This window comes from Melozone crissalis, unplaced genomic scaffold (genome assembly GCF_028551555.1).
Source record: "Melozone crissalis strain CALT ecotype California unplaced genomic scaffold, PUWL_Pcris_2 ptg000013l_1, whole genome shotgun sequence".
NCBI lineage: Eukaryota > Metazoa > Chordata > Aves > Passeriformes > Passerellidae > Melozone > Melozone crissalis.
Window position 1 is genome coordinate 1,175,446 of NW_026535791.1, and position 21,206 is coordinate 1,196,651.

At 40.3% G+C, this 21,206-nt stretch overlaps 1 protein-coding gene across 5 annotated transcripts in view; it reads left to right on the forward strand.

Annotated features, from left to right (window-relative positions):
- The window catches only part of GRIA4 (glutamate ionotropic receptor AMPA type subunit 4), a 214,983-nt gene extending 200,393 nt beyond the window's left edge, over positions 1–14,590 (forward strand). The window contains exons 14-16 of one of the 5 annotated variants that reach the window (XM_054272066.1): positions 4,449–4,563; positions 6,801–6,935; positions 13,462–14,590. In XM_054272066.1, coding sequence (XP_054128041.1) covers positions 4,449–4,563; positions 6,801–6,935; positions 13,462–13,626 — 415 coding nt within the window. In that variant the 3' untranslated portion in view covers positions 13,627–14,590. Of the gene's footprint in view, positions 1–4,448; positions 4,564–6,800; positions 7,049–13,461 lie in introns of all 5 variants that reach the window. The other 4 variants (XM_054272069.1, XM_054272071.1, XM_054272070.1 and 1 more) reach the window with 4 other exon arrangements.
- The last annotated feature ends 6,616 nt before the right edge of the window (positions 14,591–21,206 follow it).

Below are 21,206 nucleotides of genomic sequence, written 5' to 3' on the forward strand. Positions count from 1 at the left end.
TCAGCTGTTCTCCACAGGTCTGTATTGCTCTGTAAAACAGGATGTCTCCTACCTCCGTTCTCTGCTGTTAAAAGGTCATCTCTAGCCTCCCCATTTATTGTTCCCTTTAGGGGACAATCTTCCAAAATTCAGAAAGGCAGTTCAGAAAGCTGCCCTGTGTGAGCCACCTGTGGTTTAGTGATCTGATTAATTGGTTCATGATTGAAGATAAAAGTGAGTTCCTCAAGTCATTTGAGTGGTTTTTTAACGTATTACCTCAGATCCTAACTGTATGCCATCATCTCATGTGGTGCACAGGAAGGTACTGAAACACAGTTTCTGCCACTTTGCTCCATTGTTTGTATAAAGTGTGAGTGGACAGAAGCTGTGCTGATGGAGATTCTTCCCAGTCTCCGCTGGCAGCCTGCAGGAGAACACGGTGGCCCATGTTTTTTTCATTCAGCTATGAGTCTGACCTTACACTTAATGGCTCAGCCATGAGTGGCTAATGAAAATGCTCCTAAAATATATCCATGATTGCATTTTTAAAATCCTTGTCTCTCAGAATTCTATATTTGTTTCAGAATCACTTAGTATTGTGATTTAAATGTTATAATTGCGCATTTTTTGTCCTGAACACAGCTAGCTCAGGACTTCATTAATACCATTTTAAAGCACTCTGATTTTGCTGATGTTGCTGGCTCAAGATCCAGCCTGAGGCTCTTGAAAAACGGCCCTTTCAACAGCAAGTGATTGATGACAGGATAGGAGGAAATGAGTAAGAAGCCAAGAGAGGAGGTAGAAGGGCTGAGAACATGATGAGAAGTTAGAAAACCAGTGTCCCTGTGCCCAGGTCAGGCTGTGCCAACACTGACTGTGGCACATGGGTGAAGAGCAGGGTTTCCTGTGTTGTCACACAGCAGTTTTCCTCTATGGCTATGTGGGGCAATTTCTTCTCCATAGATAAACGGTAATTTTAATTATTATTTCTCACATATTATCTTTACATGAACTTGAGGTAGCTGGATTCTCTTTATATACAACAACAGAGATTCTCAGCAGCTGTACATTGGAAAAAAACTAGACTTGATTTTCACAAACTGTGCTACTGTACTTTATCTGAAGACTTAGCCCAACATTAGTAATTCAGGAATCACTAAGCAATTGAACAAGACCCAAATCTATAGTCACTTTCCACTGCCATAATAAGAATACAATACTGAATTTAATGGGAGATTTAATTATAAATCCTGAATTTATCCCCTTTACGTGACTTCAGTACATTCCTCTTGTTCACATACAGCAAACCATACCAATTTTTTTTTTGTTTCTGTCCCCTTTAATATCAGTGGGACTATTCACCAACTGATTGTGCAAGCAATCTAGTAAGAAATTGTAGTCTCTGAGTTTGTGACTGACATGGTCAAAATAAGTGACTTGGCCCACGAGCCAAGGTGATCTGGACATGCATCTCCCTGTTGAAAATCTCCTACTGAAAATGAAACAAAGAAACAAAATAAAAACCTAAAATACATTAAAAATCACAACACCTGCAATTAATTACTGTGATTGCAAAGAGGTGTATATATGCTGTGACTCTGAAAAATATAAGCAAAACATCTTCCTTTTCCACTCTGCAGCCCCTTAGTCTGGGCTTCTTATATTGGACCATGCACATTTCCTATCTCAGCTGACTGATTTAAATTAGGACAGAAATCCTGTTTTGAAGGTGTAAAATATTTTAAAATATTGTAATATATAATTTTAAGTTTTTTTCTTAGAATGCTTCTCCCTCATCACACCTGTGACTGTCTGAGGGCAGATATGAAGGAAATGTCACAGAGCCTTGTTCAGGCAGGCAACGAGGAGAGGGGCCAAGGGCAGGCTTTCTTGAGCTTCAGCAGGGCCTGCATTCAGAAAGTTTTCCACCAAAATTCACGGAAAGGAGAAACAAGGGCCTGGCATCAGTCACATCACTGCTGCATCCCAGTGAAAATGGAAACTTCCTCTGCTGGTCATTGCCATTGAGGTCGCTTAGAAACTGAGGACAGCATGGCAATTTAAAGTGTGAAATTGATTGTTTTTCCCAAAGGAAAACCTGAGAACTTCCTTGCAGAGACAATGCAGAAAGGATGACATTAAAGGAACTACAGTTGGAAAAAAGAAAAAATCCCCAGCCTATTTCAGCTTTTAAATGCCTAAAGTGTTAGTCCTGGGGAAAAAAAAAAGCAGCATAGGACATGGAGGCATCTGCTTTCTAACTTGTTCCCACCTTGCTGGTGGCCTTGATGGTTCATATCTATTCCTAGTTATCAGTTTGATCAGTTTAATCTGCAGCAACTCCATAGGCTTCTGATTTTCCAGTGGAGAACAGTACCTATATGTCCCCTTACCTTTGTCATAACCAGCCCTGTTCCCCTGACAGAATTCAGGAGCATGGGAATGTGGCTCAGTGCCAGAGCATGACATGTTACAGATGATGGCTATTCAAATAATATTAACTATTTTGTGCTTGTACTAGAAGCCAGCAGAGGATCATGTTGACAAGCAACTTGCCAGCACCGCAAGCCCACTCATTTCACAGCTGTGGGACTCTCATGTTCCACTGTCAACCTGCACAGCCTGCTGCCAGAAGCCTTAAGGCAAAATTTAAGTTTGAATACTGGAAAAGAGCAAAAAAATGGGCATTTTTGTTTCTAGAAGTAGTGTATTGCATATGAATTAAATGTGTGGGATTTGGAAAGTGGATGAAGGTTTTCCTTTACTTAGAGTAATCACTTGAGAGTTCCTGGGAAATCCTCTCACTCAACGGTGGCTGTCAAAAATTTCTCCAAGGCACCAAGGCTTCCTCAGCAGTAAGTGAAGAGGCAGGCATCTCAACATCATCCTTTGTTAATATTGGTATCAATGCCCACCATTTGCAGGTACCTACCTTTTCCCATTAACTGCAGGGAGGTCTGGACAGACAGATGAAGCTTGTGGCATAATTTAGGGGTGCAAATATTGAGGTGAGGTGAATTCCCCCATTTTAGGTACATATAGAAAGAGTGATTAGAATGTATGGAGAGGCAGGGTCCCTAGAGTTAAGAATAGCATACAAGGCTCAGAAGCTGTTACTTGTGTATTAAATAGCTATATGCAAACCTGCACAAATATATTAATACATAAGCATTTGGGAATTTCCAGTTAAACCAGTTATAGAGTGCAATAAGCCCCTTGCCTCTTAAATGCAAACTATTTTAGTAGGTTCAGTTACACTAGACTAATTAATGTTTGCACTGGTTATTTATTTATTAAGCCTCGAATCCGTAAGTTAATGTTTAAGTAATGAATGAATTATGGCATGTTATGGGAGATAAATTTTCCCATAGAAATCTGCTGGCATAGACAGGATCATGTCATTTAACATCACCAGAAGGCTATCTATCACATGCCATTTCTGTTTATTTCCCTGCTTCTCTGATATATATTGTATTTGCATGCACACCTGCACATAAATAGATATCCATATGCCTACCACATAATTCCATTAAGAATTGGCCAACAATTTGAAGTGAAAAGTACATAAAATAAGTCTGTTAATAATTTAATACATTTTTAAAACATATAGTGATAGATCTGGATGAAGTGGGGCATTACCATAATACCCTGAGATTATTCAATGAGTTTAAGCAACTTCACTGTAAACCTATAGCATTTCATGATTCTGAAGCTATGGATTAGGTTTCATTTCAATATTAAACTCTGTTACATCACCCACAGCAAATACCACCAGTAAAAATAGCTGTTCCATATAGAAATTTAAAACCAGCCTGGGACCCTTGAAATATTGACATGAATATGTGAGATTTAAGGAAAAAATTTGAATTTTAAAATAATGTTGAAATGGGAAATGAAAATGGAAGACTCGCTGTCCTTCTTAGCCGAGGATAAGGGGATCTTTGCAGCTCTCCCCCCAAGTTATTTGCGTGCAGACCTCCTATTACAGGCCTGTGCCAAATGTTTATGGGCAGCACACTGCAGGAAGCATCTTCTTTTCTTGCCAGGATAATTTTGAGGGCAGTAAATGAAATATCTGTGGCCAAATCATATTATTAGTTTTTATGCACCCAAACTAAAAATAGATTGAAAGCAAGAAACACAAATTAACGTCTCTTAAGTCACTTATACAGTTGTCTTACGTATATCTCTGAAGGGTGTGTTGTTAATGTGTGTAAGCCAATAGTTTTGGGTTCACAGTAATTGCATACTATTTATTTACAAATCTTCCCCAGCAGTATGTGCCTGTTACCTAAAGCGATGGAGCAGGTCCCGGTCTTATGTCTGTCTCTAAACCTGGGCCAACAGTACATGACATAGCACCCACTGTGGCCTCTGCTCTGTCACTTTGCAATGCGATTCTATGTAGTTTTACTTGAATAACATAAAATAACATATATAATGTTATTTATGTTATTTTCCACGTGAAGAACTCCTGTAAACCTTGCCGTTTTGAAACTCAGTGAGGCAGGCGTCTTAGACAAGCTGAAAAACAAATGGTGGTACGATAAAGGTGAATGTGGACCCAAGGACTCTGGAAGTAAGGTCAGTCGCTACAGTTCGGGACCTAACTATCGTGTTCACAAAGCAGTAGAGGAAGTAATAAACAAAATGACATAGAAATAAAATAAGCAGCTGTAGACACAGAATGAATCAACTTTGGCCCATCTTGATGGCGGTCACGCTTTAATTTAAGGAAGCACTATTGCATTGTAAAGTCTTCAGTAATACAAATCACCAAACATCATCTCACATATTCAGAGCATCTCTTGAAGAAATACAAAGCAGATTTTTGGGTTTGGAAGAGGCAGCCTGGATTAGCTGTTTCCTTCCTGCTTGGAGGGTATGGACTTTTCCCATTGACTGCTTAGGAAATGCTCTTTACACCTTCTTTAGGAGCTGGCCTACCTCAGCAGTGTTCTGAGAAGAAGAAATGCTAGCTGGAAGGATTGCCTTCCATTGCTGGCTAGGAAGGTGGTGTCTTGCACATTTGGGGATGTCCCTGGCTCCTCGGGGGCCAAGGAAAACTTAACTTGAGCTTTGAAGTGAAAGGCTTTGGCAATTAATAGTTTCTACAGCTTCCAGTGTTTATCTTAGTCCATACCCAAACAGGAATCCTGGCAGCTCCAGAGAGCTGACAGCTCCTTCTCTTTATGGGGACAGACCCAGAACTGGGTATTTTCTGATGGCTGGAAAACACCACAGTCAGTGCCAGCCCTGTATTTGAGGAGGCTGACATTCCTTCACATTACCTGACTCCATGCCAGCCTCTGCAGCCACAGCTAAAATGAAAGAATGACAGGCACTGACTGCTTGCTGCCTGCATGTCTCGAGACTTACCTTGATAAAATTAGTGTGGGAAAGAAGCTTTCAACACATTTCACTTTTTTTGGCAAGTGCTTTGAAAAAAAGGAGTGAAAACCATTTAAGAGGATGACAAAGTATCTGTAAATAACAGCTGAGAAAGCCTCAACCCACCACCTACATCAGGGCAGGTCTTTCTCAGTCCTGCCTCCTCGTTGTTTGCAAGCACCATGTTAGCAATTTCCACCAGAGGGACAGTCATCTCCAAGATACTTAGGCTCTTCCTAGCCATCTAAAAAGGCAAAAAGCAGAACCCAGGTATAGGCCCCAATCACCTCTGTACACCCATGGGAACCTTTACTGTGCTAATCTACTGATTACACAATGAATAGTGCCTCTTTAAATTAAACATCCAAATTTTTTGCAGTCTACATAAGTTAAAATTTCATAGAGATTAAAATCAGAAGTTAAATACTCTCCTTACTTTAGCTAAAGATTATATAGTCTGCATAAGAATAAAGCTTTATAAGTATTTTAAGGCACACGATGTAGCATATGAAGTCAATCCTGAGAGAGTTCCTTGAGAACTATGCTGAAAAAGGACATGGATTTCAAGTCCAAAAAATGTGATTCATAACTAAGCAGTGAAGTGTAGAGAAATGTAGAATAGTTATTTACTACAATACACCCAAGAAGGTGATTGTAAAATGATGAATATTTAATACTTTGCTAAAGAAAATCCTTCGTTTTATCTAAATTATGAAAAATGTGTTAAATTGCATAAATTGATATTTAGAAGTATACTGTTACTGAGCTTAGTAGTCCATGGGCATGTTCCAGAACTGTATCCATAGTAAAATAAAAACAAAATACAAGAATAGGTAAGAGGCAAATATATCACAATGTGTGTGGTACAGTGTGCACTTTCAAAGGAAGTGTTTGTTCAAAGAAAGAACTTAAGCCTCACATGTTATTTTTGCCTGTCATTTAAGTATCAGAAGCTCAGTCTGGATCTTTTAAATTAACAGCAATGCCTATCACAAGTAAAATAACTGGTTTTTGTAAAGATCAAGCAGAGTCTTGTCTGATATAAAATGGATTTCTGTATTCCCAGGCTTCTGAAGAGCTTTACATAAATGCAGTTTCGTATCAGTGCTGAAATGTCCCCTAAATAGAGCTAGACATGTCATTGTTCAATTCTCCATGTAATGGAGGTAATGCTTTGCAGTAGGCAAGCAATGACATCCTGATATGTTGGCAATATACTTAGAATAATTTTTTATGCCAACCAGGAAAACTAATTGTTTAAAATATATTTTATAGATCCAGATAGGTCAAATTTTGCTAAAGTGTGTAAACAACTGTCATTAAATTTCAGCTAAACATTGTTACTTGTCTATTTTTAATGTTTTAATGTGTGTTTTGTGCTTCTTGGAATCCATTTTCCAGGGTTAACTGTGTCACTTCTGTTTTCCCAGGACAAGACGAGTGCCTTGAGTCTCAGCAACGTTGCTGGAGTCTTCTACATTCTGGTTGGAGGCTTGGGCTTGGCAATGCTGGTGGCTTTGATAGAGTTCTGTTACAAGTCCAGGGCAGAGGCGAAACGAATGAAGGTGGCAAAGAGTGCACAGACTTTTAACCCAACTTCCTCGCAGAATACCCAGAATTTAGCAACTTATAGAGAAGGTTACAACGTATATGGAACCGAAAGTATTAAAATTTAGGGGTAGGACTTAGGGCCTACTACAGCGAGTGGGTGATGCATCTTGTAACGCAGTGTTGTGACATGTCTGTCTAGTGGTGCTTGCTTCTGAACAGAGCTTTATATTTTGGAAAACTTCAGTGCAAAGTGGTTCAGTTCTTTTGGCTGCAGATGTACAGTATATTATTCTATGTTGCTAATAGACATCTGCATTGCAAGGAATTTTTAACATGAAAAATTCATTTTGAACAATTCAAAGTTGTCAAATCAGTTGAGAAATGACAACTATTTTAAATAAGGAAGTAAATATCCAGAGGGCCACTTTTTACGTACTTGATTGGAAAGTCTGTTTTCCGAAAGGTTTGCACTCTACTAGAGAAAAACTGCTGCAAGCCTGTATTATTCAATGTTGGCCCTATCTGTAACCAAGATTTAGGATAGGCAACATCACTGAACCATAGTTAACCTAATGAAAGAAAAGGCACTGTTACAAGAAGTCTAAATGTTGTTTTACCTTCTCTCCATCCTCCCCTCCCTGTGCCTTCACCCTCCCTTTGATACATGTTTTATGCTAATTGTGTGGCTTTTTTTTTTTTTTTCTCCTCACAATATCCTGCTTCAGGTCAAGTTTTGCCCACTGTAATAGTCTGAGAGTCACTAACCAGGGGATAGACCTTGATTATCACCCTCAGCTTTCAGTAACAAACCCCGTTACTTAGGTCAAGATTAGTGTATTTTAGACATTCATGCAGTGATTTTGGAGGCTGAAGTGCTGATGCTGCCGAGCTGCATCCTGCACAGCTCCCCTGAGTAGGTGTGCAGGGATGGTTTACTAATGTACTTGCTCTCATCCGTACAGTGAGTATCTTGCCAACTAATCATTAGACAAATCAACTCCATGACCTTTGGAAATGGCATGCAGCAGCAAATTGAGCTTCTAAATATAACTTTTACATAGCTCCCAAGCTATGCTGGCTGCTGTATAAGTGAACGTGCAGCTAGCACCCTACCCTGTCATCCTTGAGCTCCCTTGCCTTTGCAAACAGCAAGCCACATGTCTTCTCTGTTAACAACTATCTTCAGCTACGTTTTCCTGAGCCATCCCTATATAGTGGAAGTAAACACAAATTTAGGGAAATGACATGAATAATATAATACTTATGTTGCCACTTAGGGAAAAAAAAAAGCTTGTAGGAAACAACTGGAGATGCACTTATTATTTTTTATTTATTATTTGTATAGCGCTGGAGTAGGCGGCGCTGTACAGTAGGTGAAGTGTGCCAGACACACAACAGGTCCCTGTCCCGAGGAGCTTACAGCCTAAAGGCACAGCCCGTTCAGTACCGCACCATTCAGTACAGAGCAAACACAGAGTGAGCAGAGAATGCTGTGTGAGCATGGTAGCTGGAGCGCTGCGAGGAATAGGTGGGTTCTCGGGGCGCGAGGGAGGGGGCTGCCTGGGAAACTGTCCCCTGCACACTCTTCTCTGGGCTTTTCTTTTCTTCCTTGTTCTACAAAGAGTCATGACCCTGGGTGTATTTCTAATTGCAGCAGAGCTGCCAATTTCCCCATGTTAAAAAAAAAAAGAAAGTGTTAGCTATGCGCTTTGTTCACTAGAGAAAATGTGAGGCATGCTATGTGCCAAGGGGACTCCAAGAGTATAGACCATTGTTCATTACTGTGAACTGCAACACAGGACTTCCAGATGCTAATATTAATCTCCCAAGTCCACTCCCTTCTGTCAGTAATAAGGGTCTTGAAAAGAAGTAAGCCTGTGCTCGTCATTGTGCCAAATGCAGGTGAAGGGTGTTTTTTTCCTTTAAATTATTTAGTGACATCCTCACTGAAAGTGTCCCCAGGCTGGCATAAAAGTAAGAATCCCATAAAACATATTCCTTATCAAGTTTACAGAGTGCAATGCATTCAAAATACAGTCTTAAAAAAAGCAAACAAAAAAATTAAGCTTTCTTTCAAATACTGACCTTACCCCAATTGGCTGGCATGCTAAACATGGCAAGACTTGAAAATCCCCACAGTTGCCACCCAGTTCTGTTATTTCATTGCAACAGACACTGATTATAGTCGCAGAATTTTTTTAGTCTTAGTGTTTTCTTTTAATTAAAAAAGTAGAGCTAACTGAGTTTTGTATTTAAAAAAAAGATCATAAGTACCATACTCTAAAATCTGGATTTCTGTGGGACTTGTATCACAAAGATGAATTCCTACTGGATAAAATATACTTTAAACAGTACAAAAAAGATACAAAAATGTTGCATTTTATTTAACTGAAAATTCATTTTTGGGTCAGTCAAAACTTCTGATAATTAACATTTTAGGGCACAGACTTTTAAAATTCACAAAAAAATTACTATGATTTTGAACAAATATTTACAGACTTCTGAAATTCTTCTTTCTGCTTATTTGGCATAATATTTACATGAAATTGAGAAATTTCAAGTGAAGTTCTTATAAAAATGTTTATAGTGATATGTGGGAGACTGCCAAGGCCCAGTCATCCTCTCCTGGCCACACTACACAGGGGGACTATGCCATCTGTTCGTGCACATGCTAGTCACAAACCCCTATTTAGCTGGCAGCATTACAGAGCCCACGATGATGGCTGCACATATTTCTGTAGAAATATGTCTGTCTTACACATTTTGAAAACTTTTATATGGTTTTTTGGGTTTTTTTATCCAAGGAGGAAAGAGATCGTATTGGAACTAAAACTCACTAATATGGAAAGATGCCTGGTGGTCTAACCTGCATGAGTAACCAACATATCTGACTTTTTAAGCTAACATCAAATAGTTTTAATGGTATATGTTTTAAACTAATATAAAATAACTTAAATAACCCTCCTGAAAATTAATATTCATTACCCTGATTTTTAGTTTAGTTTCATACAGTTAAACGTGAGTTACCTCAGGGAAATTCACCTTTCCTGCAAGGCAGCTGAAAATGAAAATGAAGGGCTAGTCTGTATATGTGGACTGGCCTATATAGTAATGGGTTAGTCTATATCTGTGGGATAAAGACATTCAGAAGCACTGGCAGACAGTTGCATCTGCTGAAGAGAGGGAAGAAAGTTTGCTTTAAGGGGGGAACAATCCTTTCCTCCTCCTCCGGGCAGCAGTTTTTCCATTAGTATTAAGCCCTTAGTGTACATGTAGAGCTGATAGCGAGAGCAGAGAGGAGCTTAACATCCTTCTGTCCATCTGCTCTAAGGCAAAGCCCTGCTGAGTTCCTCACCCCAAACCCACAGGCTTTGGAAGGGGTTGTTCCAGTATCCAGCCAGCCTCCACCACCACCTCTCCATGGCCTTCTTAGAGTGCCATGAAGCTCAGGAACCAGCTTCCAGCTCAGCTGCCTTCTCTTGCTCGCCCATCCCATGCTGTTGTTTATAACTAATGAATGAAACTAATTGCAAAACAACAAAAAGCAATGGAACATTACAAATAACTACAAAAAAAGGTGAAGTGTTACAGGATGGCTCAGTAAGTATGTAATGTACTTATTTTGCATACTTCCAATTTCATAGTCAAGAGAGAAAGATACATTAAAAGTTCATCTTAGGTATTTGTGCCAAAGCCACCTCCATGTGACCCAAGTACTAGAGGAGGATAAACAACAAAAGAGCCGACACAGGCTAGGATATTTGTATTACACAGACTGAGGATATCATCTTCCAAAATTCCCATTTCCCCTCTAGGAACAGGGCAGTCAGTGTTTTCACATGATTAATTTCACAACTAATCTAATCAAAACTAATGGCAAATTATAAAATACATTATCACTATTAATTGCATACACTTACTGAAAGGAGACTTTCACGGTTTGCATAATATTCACAGTAAATACCGAGACTTTTCCCTCTTATCCCAGCCACTCCTGAAACTGTTTCTGCATCCAGGCCAGAAATGTGAAGTTGTAGCAGCACAGTCAAGCAGAGTACTAGCCTGGCTTGTTACCTATAGCATAGTTTAAAACACAGAGCAGACACCTACCTGGTTACTTGGCTTTATGGCACTGTCCCAAGTACAAGTTTGACCTGCTCCTCCTGGCTTTGTGTCTGAGTTGTCCTGTGGTGTGTTGCTGAGCTGTTGTTAGTCTTGCACTGAGGACAAGAGTTATTTCCTTGCAGCTTTTCTGTTCTTTTGTGGAAGGCTGCTGAGAAAATGTTGTTCTCCATTTTTTTTAATCGTTTTTATTTATCCCGGATCCCTTTTATTGTGTTTTTGTCCTGAGTGTGTTGTCAATAGCCAGAAAGTTATTTAGACTGAGCTAGCACAGTTACATAGAACTTGTATATCCCATACAAATCTGAGTGCTCTGACTCAGATTTCCCAGTGGGAAGCTCTGAATGGCCATGAACAGATAGCTGATGGGTGTGCTGGAGGGACTCTGGTAGACAGTTGTGACTTTCTGGGAAATTTAACCTATCTGGAGCAAGATGTCCCTTTTCCACCCAAGTTTGCTTTCTAATCTGGTTTGGACTCTCATCCCTCTCCCACACTAAGGCACCTTTAGTTTTTCTGTTGCCATTGATCAGAACATGTTCTCTGCACTTCTGCAGTTACCAGTATCCATTTGCAGTGGGACTCAGGACATGCACCATGTGGATCTGTACCACACTGCATTGTGTCTGTGCTTTGCAAATGCAGAGATTCTTATTTGCTGCTGGGAAGTAGTTGGAAGTTCTTGGTAATGTATAGGCCCAGTTCCCCACTTCTTCATCACCTCTGCCACACATTTTGTATCTGGGTGTTGTTTTAGATGAAGATACGTTTGGTAACAGTCCCTGTCACAAAGTACAGTGGTGGCAGGGAAAGGTTTCAAAGGATGTCCTTTACCAAAGCCAGGGTTTTCCAGAATAAGGGGGATGCCATAATGCCCTCTGAAAGCTGAGGCCTTTTCCTGAATTTGGGTGCTTTTGAGGGCTGAAGTGTTTAGAGTAATTGGTTTGGAAAGCTGCTTTTAAATCCAAGCTCTGACTGTGCCACAAACAGCCGCTGTATTTTTGACAACTTTTTGAAGCAGCTCCTGATAACAATGCAATATTAGACTGGTGCATTTCCACAGAAGTGCACCAGAAGCAGTGGAAATGTTCTGGAATTTAAGGGCTCATCCTCATCCCTGTATGCTCATATATAAAATAAACTCCACATATCAAACAGCAGCTCAGGATTTCAGTGCTACCTCAGAAGGAGAAACTGGGCTCAGAGGGATAAAGTTCAAAATGCAGAGATTAGTAAAAAAGCAAACAAAATGACTTTATGGTGTTTGTTATCCTTTTGCTCCTATGTGAATGCTCCTATCTGCCTTTCTTCCCAATTAGTATTTCAGACTGCATCCCTGCATTTACATAACTTCTCCTGACTAGAAATCAGATTTCCCCACTAATTAATATCTTAACATGATTATCTCTGAAATCTCTTTTAATGTACTATAGTTTGGATGCTTTGTTGCATTTTTTTACCTTAGACACTTACCCTAATTTTAGTAATCTAGAAATCATTTACTTTAAACTAGTCATCTTGGCTTTTTTTTTATAATCACTTGAGAGAGCCTTATTGGATTTTTATATTTAGCTACTGAGTTTTTGATGACTAAAGTTAGATGGCATAACTATAAATCCTTTAACAAATCCAGATTTTTTGCTTGAGTAATTTAGTTCCTAAACAAGATATTTCATTCTGATTTAGCTGAAACGAAATATTTGTAAGGAACAAAAATGCAAACCTTCCTATGGGAAATTTATACATAATGTAGAAAACTGTATAAAACTGCATTTTCTCTCAATAAATTACATTTTCTTTGAAAGTTATCACCTTCTCTAATTGTAGGGGAAAATATATATATATATGAAAGAGATTTGAGAACAGTTCTCAGATTTCCTGATACTAAATATTTCCATTGTGAAAATAAGTGATAATTTCTTTAGATTTGAATGACAGAATTGCCAGATAGCTGGTACAGTTATTGCAATTTATGCACAATTTTCAGTAGTTATGTTTAATCCTGGCATTCCTAGTTGAAGGTCAAAGCCTATAAACACCTGTGCATGACTTCATTCACAGATGCTAATGCTTTCAGGTTCCAAAAGGTCTTCTCACTGTATTTAAATTTAGTTTGAAGCAGTTTAGATGAAGGTATTACCTCTTCAGTTGATTTCATTATCAAGTTCAGATTTTATATTTAAATCAGTATCAATTTATTGTAATGAAATTTATCCTCAGAATTGCTAGTCTTTTTTCCCCAGTAGACTTAAGTGCTATGTATTATATTTATGATGATTACTATTTCTATATTTAACGTTAACATGAAAAAATGCAGATGTCTAAAATTTAATATTTTGGTGTTTGCTGTGTCCTGGCTGGTTGAAGGACAGAAACATTATAACACTCTCCTCTCTTCTGCTTTTCCTTCAAACCCAGCTTACCTTTTCTGAAGCCATAAGAAACAAAGCCAGATTATCCATCACGGGGAGCGTGGGAGAGAACGGGCGCGTGTTGACTCCCGACTGCCCGAAGGCCGTGCACACCGGAACTGCAATTAGACAAAGTTCAGGATTGGCTGTAATTGCATCGGACCTACCATAAAAACCAAAAAATTAATTGAGTGCCTTAATCAAACTGTGTTGGTGACTGATGGGAACACAGCACAGACTGTAACGACATGGGAGTGTCATTGATGAACTGATAATTTGGCTGAGAAAGGGAAGTACGTCCAAATGCGCCAGACATCATCAGCAACAATGTGTGCATGAGCTCAGCTCGGAAACCCAAACTCAGATTTTATATCAGGAAAATTCATAATTTAGTTTTGTTGGGGGGAGGGGGCTGGGAAGGGTGTATTAACAGCAACAAATTTCACTTGAGTGGACTTAAAACTAATAAGACTTGCCAATTTAGCGCATTAAACTGTGAAGAACTTGCTCAGAAAGGACACCATTTTGGTCTTTGTCTTGACAAAGAGAGAAAAATAGCTATAGAAGTCAATGAACATGCTAACCTGTGTCTCCAGAACATCAATATATACAATGGAAGAATACTCAGCTGTTCAGCTGTAGAAATGAATCACTAAACTGTGATAAAAATAATAAATGTGTAAATCCTGTGAAAAAAAATAAAGAAATTATTTACATTTTCTTTGGAAAAAGAGAAATATTGAAACATGCTTGCTTTTTAACTGATGTAAATTCAGTAGAGGACAACACAATTCTTTTTTCTAACCATCTTAGGGAAAAATCATTGCAATAATTGATATAAAATGCCATCACTGTAATAAAATTCAGAGAATTTTTTTTTATAAAAGTTGTTGGTCATCCTCTTGTTTGCTGTTACCTTCATTCTGTTCCATCATTCCGTGTTCCACAGATTTGCATCTGTCTAATGCAAGAAACAAAATGATAAAATGTTTAGAGTACTTCATCAGTCTGCAGTGTAGAATCAAAAGAGACTACGGGTCACTCATGTTACAGATATTATTTATAATCTTGTTCTGTGTAAGAAACTGTGGTTTTTGTACCCACCAAAAAGAATAAAACAACAATTGTTCTTATAATATTGACAGAGCTTGAGTTGTTTTCTGATCATTAGGGATGCCACCTGGAAAATAGAAAAGGGCCGTTCATTTCTTACAACAGGATTCAGAATCTTGTCAGAGTCAGTCTGAGTCCCTGCACATTTCTAAAGTGCTTTCAAGGGACTTAAATTGGGATGAAGGACTCTGAGCAGCTAAAGAATTGTCCTGGTTATTCATAATGTATTTTAGTACTAGTCACTAAACACCTTCCTGAAGTGTTAGGGAACCATTTAGCGATAGTGTTTGTCCTCTGGGTAGGTCAGGGACAGAGATGCCAGGGAGCAAGGAAGTACAAATGACAGTCCTTGAGACTGATGTGATAGGTGATAGCTGCAGCCTGCTGGGTGTCCAGGAGCCCAGTTTTCATCCCCCAGCCTGTCAAGTGGCATGCCTGGGAAAGACCATTTGAATAAAAGCCAGATGTGAACAGGAGCAGGCGTGTCTGTAGGTGCAAAGTTGCAGCGAATCTGTTCTGTGATGGTCATTCTCCTGGGCCTCACAAGGCCTGGCATTGGTGTCCAAATCCAGAGTGTGGCCAGCACAGTAACAGCCACATGCCAGAGCCCAGACTGCAAGTGAATTCAGACTTGGAGTGATCACAGCTCCTGAGTTTCCCAGGCCCATGAGGGGCCATGTTGCAATGGCTTACTTATCCCCAGAGCCTGGTGCTGGGGCTTCTCTCAGCCCCCAGGGCTCTCATGGGGAGGAGAGCGGGCCCTGGGTGGAGTCCAAAGCTTCCCAGCAAGGACCAAGCCCCAGCTGCTACCAAAAACAGCAACCAGACACTGCTGAGCTGATGCTCCTGCTGTCGGCACAGACAATCACAGAGTTGCAAAGCAGGGCTCAGTTTCGTTCCAGATAGCAACAATATAAATATGAGTTTCTTGCCCCAAATGCTCTATAGAGACCCTTTATAGCTACTGGGGAGAAATAGAGAATGAGAGTGAATGACTTCCTCTGAAAGTAGACCTTAAAATATCAGATGGCCAAACCACAGCAACAAAAACCTAAATCCTTCCAGTAACCTTAACATAGGCTGATGGAGACCAGTTCTTATAGAGAGCTTGACAGAGCAGCAAACATGAAAATAAGGTGATGCTTTCCCCTCAGGCAGAAAAGCTACAGTGTGTGCAGGGTTCTTAGAGAAAAAAGACTGATAACACTACTATGAATCACTGTGACTAAAGTTACTTTGTATCCATGTTTTACTGGCATGTTTAGCACATTCATGATTTACTGTGAATTGTTCTGTGTTTCTCTGGCTAGGTTAGGTGAGTTGTCTGGTTTTTCTCTTTTTTGAGTAAACCTGGTAGCTCCCTTCTTTTTACAGCTGTATTTAAAAAAACAACTTCTGGATGGGTTGGTTCTGAGTTTGTCTTTTTTTTAAAGAAAAAAATGTTTGCCTCCATTTTTCACAAGGTAAGACATTAGAGGCTGAACAGATTGAGAGACTGAGGATGAAGAATGCTGTCTGTTTTGTTTTACTGTGTCTGTCTGTTTTTCCAGGAGCTTGTCTTCATCCTTTCTTTGTCCATGACTGTGAGCAGTACCAGGGCTGTCTTGGGATATTCACTGTCTTCCAGTGTTACTCCTCTTATACACTCCCCTGTCTCTTTAACACATTATATTCATTTTTCCCTGTCAGTAAACAGCCCATCACTGCTGTTAGGAATGTTGCTCCATGGAGCTCATTGTTACTTCCCTAAGTCAGTTTCCACTTGGCAATGAGGCACGCGAGCCCTTTGAGAAGGCCAGTGTCAGTAACCATGCACCGGGAAGGGTTCAGAACTGAGCAGCACGAGCAGTGCAGCCACTGAGCTGTGTGGCCCTGGAGTGCTGTGACCCACCAAGGGCCAGCACGTGGCCAGCAGCCACAGGGGGGGATCACCACATCCTCCTACCACTTCCAAGCCTTGTCCTTGCCAAGGGAATGCTTTGCTAAAAGGAAACCTGGTCAGCTGAGGTAAAGAGGATACTCTCACTTTGCTGATGTCTGTCATAAGCAGATAAAATATTTGAAGAAAAAAAAAAGAAAAAAATCTGGATAGGAAAATGCTACAGCAGGAAGAGTTGTGCTACAGCTCAAGTGGTTGAGAAAGCAATCTTGGGGGATTAGTCTGCTGTCTCCACAGTGACTTACTCTTTTGTCTTACTCCAAGAGGGTAGCTGCTGCACAACTGCTGTGACCATGAGAGCAGCCCTGGGGACAAGGACAGGGGGTTGCTGGTGGATGACAAGCTTGACATCTCAGCAATGTGCTCTCCCAGCCCAGAGAGCCAAACGTGTCCTGGGCTGCATCCAGTGTGGGCAGCAGGGCCAGGGAGGGGATTCTGCCCCTCTGCTCTGCTCAGAGCCACCTGCAGGGCTGCATCAGCTCTGGGGCACCAGCACAGGGAGGACAGGCACCTGCTGGAGCTGGCACAGAGGAGAGCTTCTAAGTGTATCACAGGTGTCTGGAACATCCCTCCTGTGAAGACAGACTGAGAGAGTTGGGGTTCAGTCTGGAGAAGAGAAGGGACCCCTGTGCAGGTGTCTCAGATGGCCCAAGGCATCTCCAATACTACTTGTGGGAGAGTAAATTAATTGTGTCCCAGCCTCTAGAGATGAGTTCTTTCCAAGCCTCCATTGACTAGATCTCCATGGAGTATGAAAAGACTTCAGACACGTAATTTTCCTACAGATTTCTAAATTTAGCTGTCTTAATGATGAATTGAATAATAACAGCATTTATCTGCTTCTAAAATAATTTCAGTTTCAACGTAATCAAGAGCAATTATTAACATTAACACTCACAATAATATTACTCTCTGCAAAATAAGTTTTCTGAGCTGATGAGAATCATAATGTGGGACCAGCCTGCTTTGACATTCACTGTTATATTAGTAGCTTCTTGTCCTCCACATTAAACCCTCCCACATTGGTTGTGTATTCTATTAAACACCTATTAAATTTAAAATCAGTACAGACTTGCTGGGTTGTCTGAGAGCCTCACATGCAGAATTAGCTTTATGCAACCACTTGTTATTGCTGAATTTCACCTAGGGACTATTCTGGGAAGTGAATGTACATGTTCTGAATTGAATTTGCCTGGGTGCAATTGAGAACAGAGCCTGGGGAAAGGAGAATAGCTTTATACAACTGGTTGTAATCATTGAATGTGGTAAAGGAGGGCAGCGGCACTTTTCACCACTGTTGCTTAATAATTCTGTAACAACAACCCTGATAGGATGTCAGAATGAAGAACAAATATTCTTTAATATTCAATGTAAGTATACTTTTATCCATGATTAGGAAATTACAGCAAAAGGGACCTCCTAAAGCTCTCAACCTGCAGATTTTACATACCACACTAATGCTGAAAACAAGAAAAGAAAGGCAGCCTGCAAGGAGCTGCAGAGATTTATTGTAGACATGGATTAATTAACACTGTTACCACAAAATGTGTAATTGGTATGCAACAGCAAGTTTAGCTTCAGATAAAATGTCGAAGGGTAAGAAGTCACCAGTGGAATTATAAATAGAAATTTAGAGCCATTTCCTTTTCTAAGTGAGAGGAGTGCCACAGATTGCAAATTACTTACTGATTTCATAATGGTTGCATTAAATGTAAGGTCAGGCAAGCTGAAACTAGTAAATAGGAAACACGAAATTATCTAGACTGGAAGGGATTTCTGGAGGTCAGATCCTTCAAATATCCATTTAAAGTAGGTTCAGCTTTGAAGTTAGATCCAATTTTAAAGCTTAAGAGGTTTCTCAATGTTATTCTATCATAATTTTAGCATCTCCAGTGTTGAAATTGCATAACCGCTCTGGGCAACCTCTTCAAAAGTTCTGACCACCCTCAATATTTTCCTAAGGGCAAAATTTTCTTAAATTTTTTGTTGCTACTCTGATTTGAAAGCTGCAACACATACCCCAAGCTGCTTACCCAAATATGTGCATTATCTTTTGTGTTGCTGAGCTCAGAATCTGGACCTATCTGTGAGGGGACTAAGGCATGTTATCATCACACTTCAGAGGAGTGTGCCCTGCTGTCAGTCTTTCCTTACAGCTAAAGCAAAGATTCATGCCCATAGCTCGCCAATCCATCGTCTTCTACTAGCACCAAATACTATAAAGTTCTGAAGGCCAGACCCTGATTGTCTTTTGAGATGGTTCTATCTCTAAGAGCCTCAAAGACCTTCAACAAGGCTAAACTGTTGAAGTGAACTTTCAAGTGCTGCAAGATAAATTACACTTTTTCCTAAGTCCTGGAAAAAACAATTATATTACTTTCAAAGGTTTTGTGTATTTTAGCTGTTCCTGTAAGGATTCCAGTGCTAATGCCCTGATTCTACCCAGCCATTGCCTGATACTAATTGTTCAAATCCATGCATAATGTTGTCAAAATGTAACCACTAGTGTGGAAGGAAAGAGCTGATCTGGTGGGACTTTTAAATGTATTTTGGTGTAGCTGTGTACAAGATGTGGAGAATTTGGAAGTCATAAGACTGCAGCAGTTTAAATCCAGTAATTCTATTAAAAGAATCTTTCTAAACACTACAGTAGTCATGAAGTGCATAAATACATAACAGAGGTTGTGTTTTGCCTTCTTCCCCTTTATATTCCAGCTACCTGCAGTATTGTCAATTGCTGGAAGTTCCCTGACATTTCTAAAACAACTTTAGGGGAAAAAAAGCCTTTTTGGCTAAAGGACAGAAGCAATATTCTACAAAAAATATCATCGGTTAAAAGCTCCATCACAAGGATTAAGAAACAACTGCTGGAAAGCCTATAGAAAATGCAATGGCATTCTAAGAGCATCTGATACTCCGGGTGACACTCACTGGCTTTAAACATCTCCAGTTTCACCGTCTAGAAACTTGTAGGATGCAATATAAAAAACTGATTTTAGACGACTGTTTGTGGGTGGGATAGTGATGCCCTAACAATCTTTTCTGAGTGTTGTTGGTGAAGACAACCAAGAATGACTCATTCAACAGTTGACATTTACGGAGCAGGTGCCCACACTTGGGCAGATGACTCCTCCTCGTGGGGACCCAAGGCCAGCCAGCACACTGTGAAATGGAGTGATTCTGGCTCGTTTGCAGCATCAGGGACACGAGCTCTGGTCACAGTGCCACTGACATAGGGACACAAGGATGGAGTTGCTGCCATCACTTCCAAACTGAATGCTCACTACCTTCACCTGCACAGTACCTGATGCCAGGGGTTACTTGCTAGCCATTCTGTGTAAACAAACAACTTTGGATCCCTGCTGCTGTCACAGCTGCTACTGAACACCACCAGCCTCTAGCAATGTCTGCTTTCGCCTCTAGCAAAGTCTGCTTTCCCCCAGCTCCAAAAGATTAGGTTCCTTGGTACCCGTTGTGTTCAAATGGCCATTTAATTAATGTAAGCCACTGGTAAGCTCTTGAGAACCCTGGTTACAGCAGCAGCTGGATACCCCAAAATCTGAATTCTCAAAGAAGAGGTGAGAGGAGGTGGGGAGATAATTCCTAGTGGCAAGTGTACCTTCAGCAAACCTCAGGAATGACATTTTGGATCAAGAGGGTTGGAGGCAGGTCAGTGCAACCTGAGGCACTCTCCCTGTGCATTTCACTGGGTACATTTTCATTACAGCTGGAATGTGAGCCTGTATTTCCTACAGCTCAAGTGAGTTAACTACTGGCAATATAGAAATTTCCATTTTCATGTTAGTCTATTAATGCTTATTTCTTCACAGCAAGTGGAATGTGTCCAGAAGAAACCCAAGCCAGGGGCAGACTGGTTTTCATCCTCACCACAGGAGCTATTCCATGAATCAGATCTCAGATGATAATAAAGAAATTGAAAATACATGAAAAGGACATCATTTATATAAAGACTAGATGTAAGACTTCATTTCTTCATTTAGGGAGTATTTTAAACTAATTCCAACACAAAGCAAAAAAATGAAGTCACTGTATGAAATACTGAATTGCATCATTCCCACAGAAAATGCAAAGAGGTGCTTCCTTTTAAAACAAGCAATTATCACTCTGAATGATGTTGGGAAGAAATGCCTGCTCTTTCCCCACAGACGTTTCTGAGTACAGGGAGGAGCCCTGAGGAAGGAGGCTGTCAAACAGGTTGAGTTACACTGATAACCATGTCAGGTTCAGTTAGGTTTGATATTTTCCAAGTGTGTGATCAGCCGCTGAAGGCTTTGAAGTGGCAAGCGTGATGCAATTGAGTCTGAAATTCCTGCAGAGTTCCTGAACAGAAGGGGAGGTTTCTTTTTAAGCATGTGGGCACAACTTCTAACCTGTCTCCTCGTTCTCCCCATCAAACAGAATCTGTTTCAGGGGAGAGAGTGCAGTTAAGGTCACTGCTTTCAGACAGGTTCCTCAGCGCTTGGGAGGCAGGAAGGTGATGTGGAAATGCTTCTGCATCCTTTTTTCCCATTTTATTTGGTCACGGGGGCATGCAAATCCTGAGAGAAGGCTGTGAGGCATCAAAGCCATTAGCAAGCACAACTGATAAGATTTGGTCCATCATCATGCTGATATATTTTCCATGCATTCAGACCTGTCCACCTGATTATCACATCCTCTGTTAGGAACTGAAAACCAGG